The following is a 16728-nucleotide window of genomic DNA, read 5'->3' on the forward strand; positions in this document are numbered from 1 at the left end:
AATGCTGAGCTTTAAAGGAAGAGAATTGGGGAAGGAAATTTAGACAAGAATATTTCTCTTAGAAATTCATGGTTAGTTTGGGCATAACATTACATAAACATTCTTTCCACAGACAGGTTTACCTTCTTTGTGAAATAAAACAGGAATAAAAATCCAAAATAAGAAAGTGGAAAGGAGTTGGGCAAATGAAAACATGCAGAGGATAGAATGAAAAATTTGACAACTGCAATATTAATTAGACCACGTGCAGTTGTGGGCAGCATCATGGGAGATTTCTAAATCCTCTTATTCAGAGTGGAAACCCCAAGTTTACCTTAACTAATTTTTGTGTTGTTAATGACATCAACAACTTTGAGGTCTTTAGAAGGGATCAGAGATTTAAAAACTCACCCAGGAAATGATAGCATGAAATAATCCAGTTTTATTTTAAATGAAAAATTTCAAAGTATTTATAAACTCTCTCAAATTTGACCTGTTGGATTTGAAGAAATTAACACCCCAAACAAGGGAAAGTTTCAGTGGTTCCTAGAGTTTCACTAAAGTGTTACACTTAGGAAAGAAAACATAGAATTTAAAATACCCAAATGCCACCAGATCTCATTTTGTCCAACTGGGAAGAACTATCTCCTTCCCAAAGAGGATGTATAAAAAGGCAATGATTTAGCCATGTCCTTTTCTTTTCCAAACATTCTCCTTGACAGCCTGTGGCAAGAATGCATCTTCCACTATTCCTTTAAGCCCAAAGAATTAGAGTTATTGGTGCATTACCACTAGTACTAGATCAAAACTAACTTGAAGGCAAAACCAGGTCTTCTTTATCTTAGTTTTTCCCATAATCCTAGCATAGCGCCTAGCTTATTGTTAATGTTCAATTTGTTGAATTTAATTTTGTATAATGCAAAAAGACTTAACTGGGGGTGTGTGTTAGTATTTGGTTTATTCCTGCCTAATAACAATATTCCAGTTTCCAGGGTTTATACAATATGGATTTCTCCATCTTGATCATATACTGACTAGACCAATCATGGCTCCTAATGTCTTTGGCTGCTTCTATAAGTCTAACTGACAGCCTTTTATGATAAAGAATTGCTATTTTAAAGCTATAATGAAAGCTGAGGAAATGCTTTGGAGAACTGCAAAAATATTTTGAATAGCTACAGACACAATGAAATAAATGATTTCCCAAGATTATTAATTTGGTCTGTAATTTTCTTTTCTTGTGATATATCTCTCTAGCTTTGGTATTATGGTGATGCTAACCTCTTAAAATGAATTAGGAAGTCTTCCCTCCTCTTCAATTTTTGAAAGACTTTGAGAAAGCTTAGTGTTACTTCTTTGAATGTTTGGTAAAATTCACCAGTGAAGCCATCTGGTCTTGGGATTTCCTTTGTTGAGAAGTTTTTCATTACTGATTCAACAAAGTTTATTATTTTGAAAGGTCATTCATTCATTTATTCACTTAGCCCCGAGGTCAACAAAAATGAGTAAGATAATCCTTTTCCTTAAGGAGATCACAATCTAATGGAGGAATGTGTAAGTCATTGGAATTTATACTTTTAAAAACCTAGTCTTATTTCTTTGTGGTCATATTTCATATGTAAAATGAGAGAAAGGATTATTATTGATAATTGGATCCAAATGCTTAGTTTTGCAACTAAGGAAATTAAGACCCAGTATTTAAAGGATGCTCCCAAAGTAAGACATACATGATAAACAGTAAAACCATGTCTGGCCTCACAATTCAGTGATCTTTCCAATGTAACATCCTGTTAACTCTACCTCATCCTCTTCTGTTTTTACTTTTTTACTGAGTGATAATTCATATGCCATAAAACTCATTCCTTCAAAGTGTGCAATTCAGTGGTTTTCAGTATATTCACACATTGTGCAATCATCACCACTAATTCCATAAAATTTTCATCATCCCCAGAAGAAATCCTGACCCATTAGCAGTCTTATCTCTTTTTCTTTGTTATTGCTGCTAAAGGTTTGTCAATGTCTTTTTAAAGAACCAACTTTTGGTTTCATTGACTTGCTGTATTGTGACTCTACTCTCTATCTCATTTATTTCTTCTGTAATCTTTATTACTGCCTTTTTTCTGCTTGCTTTGTGTTTAGTTGGCCCATCTCTTTCTAGTTTCTTAAGATGGAGATTAAGTTATTGATTTATGACTGCTCTTCTTTTTTTAACATAGGCACTTATAGCTATAAATTTCCCTATTACTACTGTTTTCACTGCATCCCATATGTTTTGAAATGTGTTTTCATTTTCCTTCATCTCAATGTATTTTCTAATTTCTCTTGTGATTTCTTCTTTGATTCATTGGTTATTTAGGAGTGTGTTGTTTAATTTCCACATATTTATGAATTTCTCAAATCTCCTAATTTCATTCCATTTTGGTTCAAGAAAATACTTTGCATTATTTCAGTCTTTTTAGATTTTTTTGAGGCTTCTAGTCTAATACATGGTCTCTTCTGGAGAATGCATCATGTACATTTGAGGAAAACGTGTATTTTTCTGTTTGGATGCAGTGTTCTTATAATGTTCGTTCTTATAATATTTAGTTGGTTTACAGTCTTTTCCAAGTTCTCTCTTTCCTTATTGATCTTTGGTCTAGTTATTCTATCCATTCTTGAACATGTGATATTGAAATACCCAGCTATTATTGTTGAATTCTTTTTATCTCCCTTTTCTTCTGTCAGTTTTTCTTCATGTAATTTATTATTAGGTGCATATATTTATAATTATACTTTTTTAAAAAAAGATTTATTTATTTATTTCTCTCCCTCCCCCCCTCAACCCTGGTTGTCTTTTCTCTGTGTCTATTTGCTGCGTCTTCTTTATCCACTTCTGTTGTTGTCAGCGGGAATCTGTGTTTCTTTTTGCTTCGTCATCTTGTTGTGTCATTTCTCCGTGTGGGTGGCGCCATTCTTAGGCAGGCTGCACTTTCTTTGGTGCTGGGTGGCTCTCCTTACGGGGCACGCTCCTTGTGCACACTCCTTGTGCGTGGGGCTCCCCTACGCAGGGGACACCCCTGCATGGCACGGCACTCCTTGTGCGTATCAGCACTGCGCATGGGCCAGCTCCACACAGGTCAAGGAGGCCTGGGGTTTGAACCGCAGACCTCTGATGTGGTAGATGGATGCCCTAACCACTGGGCCAAGTCTGCCGCCTGCTATGTATTCTTGATGGATTTACTCTTTTAACATTATAAAGTATCCATCTTTATCTCTATTAAGTTTTTGTTTTAAAGTCTATTTTGTCTTCTATTAATACAGCCACTCCAGCACTCTTTTGCATGGTATATCTTTTTCCATCCTTTTACTTTTTAAAAAAGATTTATTTATATTTATTTACTTCCGCCCCCTTGTTGTGTTGCTCTTTCTATCTGCTCTCTATGTCCACTTGCTGTGTGCTTTTTCTGTTTGCTCGTCTTCTCTTTAGGAGGCACAAGGAACTGAACCTGGGACCTCCCAGGTAGGAGGAGGTTCTCAATCACTTGAGCCACCTCAGCTCCCTGCTAAATTGTGTCTCTCATTGTCTTTCCTCTTTGAGTCTCCTTGTTGTGTTAGCTTGTGCCTGCCCATCAAGCCAGCTCACTGTCTTGCTCCAGGAGGCAATGGGAACCAAACCTGTGATCTCCCATTTGGTAGGTGGGAGCTCAATTGCTTGAGGCACATCCACTTCCCCATCCTTTTACTTTTAACATATTTTTGTCTTTGTATCTAAATTGTATCTCTTGTAGACAGCATATAATTGAATCATGTTCTTTCAAAATTCATTTTGCCAATCTTTGCCTTTCATTTGAAATGCTTGACCATTACTTTTCCTACCTCCCCAACCCTGCCTTTTGCTTTAGGTTAGTCCAACCCCTCCATTTGGAGAAGAGTAATTCAAAGCTAAATCATTCACATTAAGAAAACACTGATCCATGACAAGTTGATGATCCTTTTACTTTTAATGTAATCACTAATGAAGTAGGATTTATGTTTGTCATTTAATGTTTTTTGTATTCTTTTTTTTTTACTCCATTACTGCCTTCTTTTGTGTTAAAGGGAGGTTTTCTAGTAAATATTTTATTTCCCCTTTTATTTATTTTACTATTTTTTTCAGTTATTTTATTAATGGTTGCTCTGGGAATTACAACGAACATCTTAATTTATAACATATTGTTTGGTAGAACACCAACTTAATTTCAAAAGTATACAAAAACTGCTCCTATAGAACTCCATTCATACAATAACATACATCTGTGTGAAGTTATTGCCATACAAAATATATATTTGTATACTGCATGCCCAACAACATAGATTTATAATTATTTATATGGTTATCTTTCAAATCTCACAGGAGAAACAAAGAGTTACAAACAGAAAATACATTTATACTATCTTTTATACTTATCTATGTAGCTACCTTTATTTCTTTATTTGTACTTGAGCTACTGTCTAACATCCTTTCATTTCATTCTACAGGATTTTTTTCAAAATTTCTTGCAGGGAGGTTTGCTAGGCATGAATTTTCTCAGGTTTTTTCATTTGGGAATATCTTCTTCATTTTTGAAAGATAGTTTTGCTGAATATACAATTCTTAGTTGACACTCTTTTACTTTTAGCACTTTGAATATTTCAGCTGTCTTCTGATTTCCATGGTTCCTGATGAGAAAGTGGCTCTTAATCTTGTTGATGATCCTTATATGTGATGAGTCACTTCTCTCTTGCTACTTTCAAGATTCTCTCCTTGTCATTGTGTTTTAACAGTTTGATTATGACATGTCTATGTGTGGATCTCTGAGTTTATCCTACTTGGATATCCTTGAGCTTCTTAGATATGTAGATTAATGTTTTTCATCAGATGAAAGTTTTTGGCCATTATTTCTTCAAATATTTTCTTTCCCTTTCTCTCTTTCATCTCTGTCTCAGTCACCTATTATGTATATGTTGGTATGCTTGTGGTGTCCCTTAAGAGTCTGAGTCTCTGTTCATTTTTACTCAGACTTTTTCTTTTTGATCCTAAGACTGGATAATCTCAATTGACTTATCTTCAAGTTTGCTACTTCTTTTTCTGCCTGCTCACATCTGTTGTTGACCCCCTCTAATGAATTATTTATTGATTAGTGAACTTATCATCCTCTATATTTTCTGTTTATTCTTATATATTTTTTACAATTTCTATCTTTTTGTTGATAATCTCTATTTGGTGAGACATTGTTCTCATACTTTCCTTTGGTTTTTTAGATATGGTTTTCTTTAGTTCTTTGAGCATGTTTTAAATAGGGGATTTAAAGTCTTAAATCCCTTTAGTTATATAGTCCTATATCTGAGTTTCCTCAGAGTCAGTTTTTAACAAATTCCCCCAGAGAAAAAAGGCTGTTTGCAGTGGATGAGCTCTAAGTCAGGTCAAATAAAGACAGCCTTTTGAGTGGGGTCTTCCAAGGAACCACCAGTTACAAGTCAAATAATGATAATTCTCTGGAAATGGGGCTTTGAAGGAACTCTAACACCATTTTGTCCCCTCCAGTGACTTCCAGGCTGCTGGTATTCACTGTAATTCCAAACTTCATTTTTCACAGCTATGCAGAACTGGGAAGGGTGAAAGGGAATAGGGCAAGTTAAAATGCCACAACATCCTGAGTACCCTGGGTTTATGATGTCCACTCCACCTCTATATCGAGAGGGGGCTTAGATCCCACATGGTTGATGGATGCGATTCTCCTGCTTTGAGTTGGAGGCATTCTCAGTTCCCTGGTGTGGTGGCTGACTATCTTCACCTTCCTGTTAGCCAACCTGTGCAAGTCCAACAAACTGGAGAATAGGAGCTACAACTCTGCTGAGGCTCAGGGCCCAGCTGGCACATAGCCAGTCCAGAGATTGAAGTCTCCTGGGTATACACCAACCCCAGCACCAACCACAGGTTTGGTAAAAGTGACATCACCAACCTAGGGTCCACAGGATGGAGGAATAAAATATGGATTAGAGTGAACTTACTGGTATTCTACTATAGAACTATTGTGACTAGTAATGGAAGAAACTGTAGCATTGATCTGGAGAAAGTGGCCATGGTAGTTGCTGAGGGCAGGGAGAGGGAAGAAGAGATGAGATATGGGGGCATTTTCGGGACTTGGAATTGTCCTAAATGATATTGCAGGGATAGATGCTGGACATTATATATCCTGCCATAACTCACTGAATGGACTGGGGGAGAGTGTAAGCTACAATGTAAACTATAATTCATGCAGTGCAGGAGTGCTCCAAAATGTATTCACCAAATGCATTGAATGTGCCACAATGATGGAAAAGTTGTTGATGCGGGAGGAGTGGAGGGTGGGGGATGGGGTACATGGGAACCTCTTATATTTTTTAATGTAACATTTTTGTGATCTATGTATCTTTAAAAACAAAAAGACAATTTAATAAAAAATGCCACAACACTCGTTGTTCTTACCAAGATTCAGCTGTTTTTCTTGAATAAATGCTCCCCAGATTGCTGTGAGCCTTTTTAAAATTTCCAGAGTTCTGAAAAATTTGATTCTGGCAATTTTTGCAAGTGTTCTCTTTGCTTTTTTGGTGAGAGAATCTTCATTAAGTGCTTACTCTGTCATTTTGCTGATGTAACGAAGTAGTCACTGCACCTAATATACTAACTTGCAAGTAGAAGGTGCTCAATAACACTTATTAAATCCAAAATAAACATTTATTCCTAAATAGAGTGGCAATTCATGTATGTATTGATAGTGAGATGCATTGTTAGTTAGTTATTAGGGTGAACTCTGAATGGGAATGACCAGATGAAATTGAGATGGGCTTTCTCATTTAGCTTGAGAGAGGCAGTTAGCTTGTCTTGACCTGCATCTGTCCTATCCTTTGCCTATTGGACAGTAAATTTGTGGGCCTTTAACATCCTGAACTTTCTTACCTTATAGGGTCATTATAAGATCTTTACTCCCTTTTATATTAAATGTTTGTAAGAGCCTAGTGGGAAAGCTTTATTTCACCCATGTTTTATGGAGATTTGTCTTTTTTTCTTTCTTCCTATCTGGTTGCATCATCATCTTTCTGGTGTGACACTGTGCCCTGCAGGAACCTGTGCCTCCTCAAAGCACAGGTCTGGGACGCCTTTTTTCTTTTTCTTTTACTAGGAGGTCCCAGGGATGGAACCCAGGTCTTCCATATGGTAAACAGGTGTTCAATTGCTTGGGCCACAGTCACTTCCCTGAAGATTTGTCTTTGATGCTATGGTGCCTGGTGAGAGTTCTCATGATGCTAGAATTCAGAAATGCCTGATTCAGATGCAGGCTTTTGAGACTTGATGTACTGGAGCTTATTACTGAGGGCCTCAAGGGACCAGTTGATCTATGAATGGGAAACAATGGCCATACATGAAGGCTCGCTCTTTCTACTTTTTCAGATAACTGTCTCCACAGCTTGTCATGAGAAGCGAGTTGTTATGAAGTGAGAGGTGGGTCGAAGGCCTGCCTTCTCACATTATACACACCCCTGAAGGATGTCAATCAATGGGTTTGAATAAGCATAGTGCATCTTCTTGAAGAGTCAATATTATCCGCATATTTGGATATTTATTCTATTATAACAAACCCATATGTATTATGGAATAGAATGCAAATGTCTTGTAAATGTTTAAGGTAAGTTTTGAGACTTAAGATTGTACAGGCTGCCCTGGCTATACCACAGAACCCTTGAAGCACATGAATTCATTCTCTTTAGCCATTAGAGATATCTAGGTGGAAGAGTTTGAGAAGAAATAGCATTCACCTTTGAGCTAATCTTGAGATTCTAAATTTCCTATATATACAGTGAGATCAATAGAGTTTCTTAGAATCTGTCAAGACAGATGTTTCTATCTCTTTTCTATGTTAACCCCCAGATCCTTAGGGAAACCTCAGCTGTGGAGGGAGGGAAATCCTGCTAGCAGCAACCATAATAGGAGAGACTGCCAAGTTAATTAACCTGTTGCTGTGGGAATCCAAATAGAGTCAGAGCAATGTGTTCTGACGACAAGTTCCTTCTAAGCAGGAATCAATGTTACAGATCTGCCCAATGGGTCTGTCTTAGAGAAGTCCTTCTTTTTAAATTCTGAAGACAAGCTCTGCTATTAACGACTTTCAATGATCACAGGTAGCTAGAGAAGTCATCAAAAGATTTTTAGCATCAGTGCTACAAGTGTCTAGCCTTGGCTGACTAGAATATTTTATCATGCCTGGAGGTATCATAGGTAATAGCATTTAATGAATTTCCTTAAAATAAAAATTAAAGCTGAAGATTTAGAAAAATTATCATAATAAAAGTTTAGTCAAGATGTTTTTTCCAGGTGTTACCTTCATAAATTATTTTCCCTAAAAAATCATAAAAGCTAGTGAGTAGTAGAAAATGGCTCAATGTTTAAATTCTTATTTTATAAGGTTATAGCTTATAGAAAAATTAGATCCCAAGGATAGCGTCTTATCCATATTATAATACTAAGTTATGCATGTTCACTAAGGAAATATTGATGGAAATTTGAAACACCCCATTTACGTTGATGTGTTCCTATCAACAAAGATAATTATGGACATCTGAGAAATTATCTAGTTTTTAAGTTCAAGAAAGCAATAGATAAAAACTGCTGTTACTTTCCACATTAGTTACAGATGTACCTCACCTAATGGTCAATTTTACAGGCTCGGGTGACCCATTGACATTGACCAGGAACTCTTCTTGGAAGTGCCCCAGGATAGCAGAACTGAAGGAGATCTGGATAGCCTGGACTCCACTTGGTTCGATGATGCCTTCCTTGGGACTGAAAACAAAGCAGGCCCCCAATGCCGTAGTTGGAGGCATCACATTGAAGAGGGCATCAATGCTGCCTTTGTTGGAGAGTATCGTCTATAGCAAAAAAAAAAGAATGAAAAGACAGACAATGGAACTCTCTTTCCAAGCTCCCATCTGATCTATTTTCATACAACCACGTGCTTACATTGATTAAAATAAACTAAACAGAGCAAGTAGCATGAATTAGAAAAAGGAAAAGTTTCAAGGAGAAAATGAAGTTTGAATGTTGGAAGATAGGAATCCCCAGTCACAAAATTTTGTATTGTTAACCTCCTCTTTAAAGTAAAGTTAGTCTTACATATTATACTCGTCCTAAAGACTGATCATAATCACATCACCTGATGAAGAGCTTTAAATGCCCTTATTGATATTCTTTATAAAGTAACTGAGGATAGGTAGGTATTTCTATTATCTACATGAGAAGGCTGAGGTTAAGCAGCCTACTGAAAAATAAAAAGCAAGTCAGAATAGAGGAGCAAGAACTAATTAAGCCAATGTTTATAATATAGCTTGAATAATATAAAAGAAATGTCAATGTGGGTTTCCAGATGACAAGAATCAGCTTTGTTGTGCTATTAGATTTCCTCCTATTAGGATTCTTTCATCTTAAACTCTGTTGGATGGATCATTGTTGTGGGATGTTCATACGAATAATTATTTTACCACAGAAAAGTTTTATTCCTATATGCTAGCATTCTGGAGCTATGTGATTGCCCATATTTGGTTGCACAATAGCTTTGTGTGTGTATGTAAACAGCTAATGCCTAGCATTCAGCATCCTCCATAGCTGACCCCAACTCTTACTCCTGACCCCACCTCTCACAACTCCTGTGAATGGACCTGTGCTTCAGCCACATGGCTCCATTCCTGCACTTCCAAAGACACCTCTATTCCTCACCACTGCTGTCTGGATACCTGACTCAGTGAATAACATATTCTCTTGATTTATGTGGGAACTGTGCACAACTACACTTAAGGCATTGGACAACAAAGAGCACAGGGCATCATGAACACATTCAGCAAGGTAGCAGGAAACTGTGGGCATATCAGGAATCTGGAAGCTGAGAGGAGAGAATTTCCAGAAGGGATCAAATGTGGACAGAGGTCAGGGAGAATAAGTCCTGAGAAAACGTTATTGACTTAAAATTTTTAATTAGAGGTCAATCCTAACCTTGAAGAAGAGAGTGATTCTAGTGGAATATGAATGCAGAAGCCAGAGTACAATGTTTAGGGAGTGGGTGGGTTCAGAGAAAATAGTGGTTGACTATTGCAGAGTCTTTGTATTTTTTTTTTTTTTTTTAGAAAATGGGTGATGGGAAGTGAGAATGGGTGTGGCAGAGCCATGGGAATGTATGGTAGAGGAGACTGTATATAATTATGGTAAATGAGCTGATGCATACTCAGGGTCTAACTCAGCACCTGGCTCAGAAGAAGCCCACACTATAAAGTTTGTTGTTGTTGCTGATGCAAGAGAAGGGGGCTAGGTAATCCCGACAATCCAGACAATGGGGTATGGGTAGATGTGAAGTGCAATGGGTCCATGGGCTCAGGTTGCCTGCTGAGAAGCAGGGGAGAGGGACTTAGGAGAGCATATGGATAGAAAGGTGAGGGGCCTTTGCAGAAAAGACAACCACCTCTGCTGAGAGAAGAGGAACAATGCATCACAGTAGACTCATAAATAACTGCTGCTTGATATTTTATTAATCTTTTTAGGTTTATTTCCTATCTCTCTCTCTCTGTTTTAAATTCCCTGGTAGTAGGAATCATGCCTCACCCTTCATTCCTTTTATTTTAATTTTTTTCTTTGGTTTTTAAATTTTTTTTGTTTTCCTTTATTCCTTTTAAAGAGATCATGTAACAAAGTGATTGTGAGCAGGGATTGTGAAGCCAGACTACCTGGCTTCAAATCCCAGTTGTGCCACTGACTTACTACTTGTGTGTCTTTGGACAACTCAATTAGCTGTTTTCCCATCCGTAAAACAGGGATAATGCTACTACTTACTTTTCATATTTCTGTGAAGATTAAATTAATTTATGTAATTCTTAGAACAGTACACGGCCAAAAGTGCTATTAAATGATAGTGATTGATATTTATATCCTGAGCACCAAGCAGAATGGGCTTAAACTTTCCCTGCTCTTAAGAAGAGCCTCACATTTATTAGCAGCAACTCATGACTCTGATCTTGAAGGAGTCTGTTCTCCTTTCTGAGCAGATGCACAGATTGACTTTGTTTGTTAACAGTAGTGTTTTACCCAGTTTTACTAGAAGGGGTCAGCGCCTCCATTTTTAAGAATTTATCATTCTCCTGGCAATGGAGCATCTACTTTTTTATACAAAATCCAGCAGATAATTTGTGATAAAATTTGGAGGCCTTTTGATAACTGATAATACTTTACCCTTGGAGTCCAACTCCTTGGAGAGGAGAAAATTTATACTAGAACTTTACCTCTCATTTGTTTTCCTTCTTAATTACACTGGGGAGTAGGGTATACTCCTGAGAGATATGGTTTATTCTTTATGTATTTGCTAAGCTCAGCAATGACTAAGGGGAATAGCTAGTTATTCAAATTTGTCTCAAGTAGGTAACGTAATAAATTGAAAGAGAAATGCAATGAGGCATCAGCATTAAATACGCAGAGAATGCATAATATTCCCATAAGAAGCACCTTACCATGTCCTTCTTTGCCACTGCACAGCTCTCAAAATTGTCCGGTATGATGCACTGCCTCATTTAACACTTACTTAGTTTGCTGTGGTTTTCTTAACTGTTAAAATCTGGAAGGGTGGAAAGTGGAAGCATCTAGTACACTTCTGTAAATTTGTAAGAAATTATTATGCGCAGGGAAACCCTGTCTATTTTGGGTCAGAACTAAGGGTCCTTTACTGAGGTACCATCTGTAAGGTACAGTCTGTAAGGTATAAGGGGAATTCACACTGGGTAAATTACAGACAGAATAATCAATTTAATAAAACTCTTACACCTTTTTTTTTCCTCCGTAAGTGAGCCTTCTCTCAAAATGCAGTACGGGAGAGTGTAACACAGTTGCTGTGCACTTTTCATTTTATGGCAGTCATATGACTTATTTCTTCATAAAAACTGTGCTTATTTTATTGCCCTACAGCCTTCTACAAATTTACCAGTTTCCAACTTTCAGTGATGCATATTTGATTTCCAAAACAAATGTATTTCCTGCACAACCTTTCAATATAGGAACTTAAGAATCTGTGTTAAGAATTGCTGTACTAACATTTTTTTGCTGTGCAAATGTGAAATATAGACTCCTCCCCGCCCCCCCAAAAAAGCTGCACTTCACATGCATTCCATCTTATTATGGCTTTAACATCTCTAACTTCTACATCACCCCTCTAAGGCCCTAGTCACCCTAATGACTATGGGGATGAAGGATACTGCAAGTAGCTCTCAACAGCAGTAGGCATTTACCTCCCCCTGCCCAGTTAAGCTGTGGCTGAGAGCTGAGTTGTCTGGAAGTTGGGTTTTTCCAAGGCAAAGAGAGTGGCATACTGAGAACCCAAAGGATTGAAAGGTTAGCCAAGGGACTTCTCTTCCCAGAACAGGATAATGGCCCTTGGTAAGTCAGTGCCCACCAATAATGACTAACTGTGTAACCTTGCCAAGGTACTTAACTCCTGTGGTAGCTGGGTTTGCTGTTTACCACAAACCTGGTTCCTCTTCATCCTGTGCTTACAGCTAGACCACACTTCCCAGACTCCCTTGCAGTTGGGTTTGCCAGTGGAATGTGAACAAAAGTGACATGTGCTACCTCCAGCATCACCTCCTGTGTAAATCTCTTGTGGGCAACCTCCATGCTCTTTCCCCCTCTTGGGAGCATGATGTGAGGCCATGACCTGGCAAGTCACACTTAAAGTTGGCAGAGTCACAGGATAGAAGGAGCCTGGGTCTCCAATTCTCTGTCTGGAGAAGACCACCTGCTGATTAGGAACCTTTATTTTGGATGTTAAGTAAGCAAAAATTAAACCTTTAATGTATTTGAGATGTGAATTTTTGTGTTTGTGATAGCATTTATCATTACTTTAGCTGGTATAACTTCTCTAGCTTCAATTTTCTCTGCTTATAATGGGAATAGTAATTGAACCTACTCCATACTGTTTTTTTTTTGAGGAATAAATGAACTAATGCTGTAAAAGCACTAATACTAGGCTTAATGTATGCTACATGTGATGTCTGATGGTATTAACTGCTCTATGACTCAGATTTCTCATTTTAAAAATAGGTATACTAAGACCTACCTTTCAAAGTCATTGTTAGGATTAGAAATTACACACACATACACACATGGAACGTGGCATCCATTTGTTACTCATAAAATAATCACATTTATTATTACCTCTATGAAGATATAAAGGCATACAACTTAGGAAACTTTCTAAAACAGAGTTTCAATGGGTGTAGTCTGAGGTGAAATGCCCTAGATACAAAGTTAGTGATGAAGTAACATTGAGGTAACTTTCATCCTGAATAAACCATGAGTACATCTTTTGAAAGGATTATTTTCTATATTCTTGAAAAGATAAAGCAGGGAGGTCTCTTCCAGAAACCATAATATCTGGGTTTTAAAATATAGGTTGAAAGCTAGCATTTTCAGAGAAATGTCTAAAGTGTTAAAATAACTATCCTCATTAGGAAATTCTGGAAAATGCAATAGGTTCTCTATCCTCTGACCTGTAGGGTATATATTTTCAGTGAACAAGCAGTACATAGATAGGTAGATGAGTTTGTTTTCCCCTTTTGCAACCTGGAAAATGATGAAGATAAAACCAACTGATGATAGCTTTGACTGTTTTTTAGTTTTTGGTAAAATTAGAAGGGGTTGCAAAGGATGGAAAAGGTTGCTTCTTCAACAAGACTAGGAGAGAGGAGGAAGAGTCAAGATTCTGGGGTCTGAAAAAGACAAGAGTTATTATGAGCAATGGCAAGTGGATGTGACTATATAAATTTTCTTAAAAAAAAAACCCACAAAACAAACAAACAAAAAGCAAAGTACCATTTGACAATTAACAATTCTAGTTCTTACCTCATAACAATGGACTGATCCAATGAAAACTTTCCCAATATCCAGCAATTCAAAGTTGAAATGAATCTTAGGTCCCATTCCTTCCCCTTTGATTCGGAGTGGCAGACGAATCTCTCGGCCTAAAAAAAATTCCAGACTTTATTATCCAAACTGGTGCTGTACAATAAATTGCTGTATCATAATCTTGTTACCTGTGAAAATGATCAAGATTATTGCACCATCTTCCTGCACTGGACTGAATGAATTGCAGTTTAATGCTGAAGATTTATCTTATCTTTAGGACATAGGAATAATGTTGGTTTCTTACATTTAGGCAACATAAATCACAAACAATTTTTCTATATTTAGAGACTTCGAATGTTTCATTCTATTGTTTCTTGTCTTCCAATATCTCTTTTGGGAAGTCAGCTCATAGTATTATTGCTCATTTGAGGTAATATACATTTTCTTCTGGCTGCTGTTTATAAGATTTCCTTTTTGTCTTTTGTTTTTAGCAGTTTAACTATGATATTCCAAGATGTGGGGTTATTTATCCTACTGAGGCTTTTAAAGCACTTCTTGGATCTGTGGAGACTTTCATCTGTTTGGGAAAAAATTTTAGTCATTATCTCTTCAAATATTGCTTCTGCTCCATTTTCTTACTTCTCTTCTTTTGGGACTCCAATCATATGTTAGGTCTTTTTGCCATATTTCAATCAACTTATGTTCTTTTCTGTACTTTTTCTCTACATGCTTCAGTGTAAATATTTTCTTTTGATTTATCTAACTTTCTTTTGATTTATCTATTTTCTTTTGATCTATCTAGTTTACAAATTCTATCTCTGACTGCAACTAGTACACTGTTAAATTCATCCACTGAGTTCTCAATTTATTATGTTTTCAGTTCTAAGATTTTCATTATTTCTTTAGAAATTTATTTTTTAATATTGTCCTTTTTAAAAAAGATAAATAGATCACACAAAATGTTACATTAAAGAACATAAGAGGTTCCCATATACCACAATCCCTACCCCCTCATTAATTCTTAAAATAGTTTCCAGGCCTTTTGAGAAATTTTAAATCATTTCTTTTATTAAGAACATTTAAAAATCTGTGTCTGATAATTCTGTTACCTGGCTCTCCTTATCACCCTCCTCTGTTAGTTTAGAGCTCTAATCCTTTGGTCAAGGGAAACTTTTTTGATAAAGATCCAACTTTTGGAATAGAAAAGGAAGAATTGCAAATGTATCATGAAATGAATTGCAGGACTATTTATAACTGTCAAGCTTAAAGTTTTCACCATCTGTTACCTTGACTGCCTTCCTTTTGAAAAAATGGAGATGTGTTATAATAAAGCAGCCAGCCAATATTTCTTTGGGAAATATTAATGACAAAAGAGTTTGTCTTCTTGTAGCTACCCCCATCACCCAGGAGAGATTAGGACTACAAAGTAACAGTCAGTCTTGCATTTGAAAGAGTTGGTATAAATTTTAGGGTCATATTACAAATGCTACTCTTCCATAATATTTTTTAAGCAAGGATTTTTCTTGTCCTGACAAAAGGCAGCAAGAGGAACAAGTCTGAAAGAACTAGTAAGTTCTAAGGAGAGATTCTTTATTAGAACAGTAAAATATTAAAATGTTTAAAGAAATTAGGCAATTTCTTATCTGGGATTACAGTGGTCCTGTTTAACACATGAGAAGCCGAGAGATGTACAACATAACCCCTTTAGCAGCCCTGAAATCCCTGAATGCAATAGAGCACACTGCATTTAGTTCCAGAAAATATAAAACATGGACTTGCAAAAACTTGCTAAGATATATTAGATGTCCAATATCTGGTATTCCATGAGCATCTATCTTGAGTAGTATGACAAGAAGAAGGAAAAAAAACCCCAGTAATATTGGAAGAAAAAAATGACATTATTTAATGATTTTAGGACTGCTTAACTGAAAAATGCAAAAGATCCACAAATAAAGTTTTGAAACTAGTAAGATAGTTTAGTAAGGTTGCTGGTCGCCAAATCAAGATATAAAAGTCACTGCATTTCTATACCTAGCAGCAGTCAGAAAAAATTAATTCTCAAGATATTGTTTATAATAGCAACAAAAATATAAAATACCTAGAAATAAATTTAACAAAATATACTTATGCCCTTCAAGGATCAAATTGTAAAACTTTATTCAAAAACATTAACAAAGATCTAAATAAGTGGAGAGCTAGGCTATGTCCTTGAACAGGAGGACTCAGTAATATCATGATTTTATTTCCCCCCAATTAATCTATATCTATTAATTCAATGGATGACTAAACAAAATGCCAGGAGGTGGAATTTAGTGGAATTTAATGAGTTGATTCTAAAATTTAATTGCAAAGTCAAAAGACCAAGGATAGCCAAGACACTCCTAAAAAAGAATAAAGAGAATGGACTTGCCCTTTCATATACTAAAATCTAGTATAAAACTATAATAATAAGATAATATAATATTAGGGCAATAAAAGAAAAAGAACTAAAATAGAGAATTCAGAATAGAGGCACACATATATGTACAAGGAGCTATATGGTACAAGGAGCTAAAACAACTGGATACCCATATAGGGATGGTGGTAAGCTGAACAATGGCTCCCAAAGATACTCTTGCCCTAATAATCCAAGCAACCTGTAAATATTCTCTTACATGGCAAAAGAGTGACTATTGTCTAATAGGGCAAAAGATGTGACTAAGTTAAGCATCTTGAGATGGGAAGATTATCCTGGATTATCCAGGCCCTAAATATAATCACAAGTGTCCTTATAAAGGGACACTTATTTAATACAGAAGAGGAAAAAGCAATGTGACAATGGAAGCAGAGATTACAATGAT

The 16728-nt window shown here is 36.4% G+C and overlaps 1 protein-coding gene across 3 annotated transcripts in view; it reads right to left on the reverse strand.

Annotated features, from left to right (window-relative positions):
• Positions 1-16728, reverse strand: part of HYDIN (HYDIN axonemal central pair apparatus protein) — a 516844-nt gene that overhangs the window by 266086 nt on the left and 234030 nt on the right. For all 3 annotated transcript variants that reach the window (XM_071209089.1, XM_058279757.2, XM_071209090.1), the window contains 2 exons: positions 13886-14004; positions 8660-8883 (listed from right to left, as the gene is read on the reverse strand). In XM_071209089.1, the coding sequence (XP_071065190.1) occupies positions 8660-8883; positions 13886-14004 (343 nt within the window). The remainder of the gene's footprint in view (positions 1-8659; positions 8884-13885; positions 14005-16728) is intronic.

This window comes from Dasypus novemcinctus, chromosome 18 (assembly GCF_030445035.2).
Source record: "Dasypus novemcinctus isolate mDasNov1 chromosome 18, mDasNov1.1.hap2, whole genome shotgun sequence".
NCBI classification, from domain to species: Eukaryota; Metazoa; Chordata; class Mammalia; order Cingulata; family Dasypodidae; genus Dasypus; species Dasypus novemcinctus.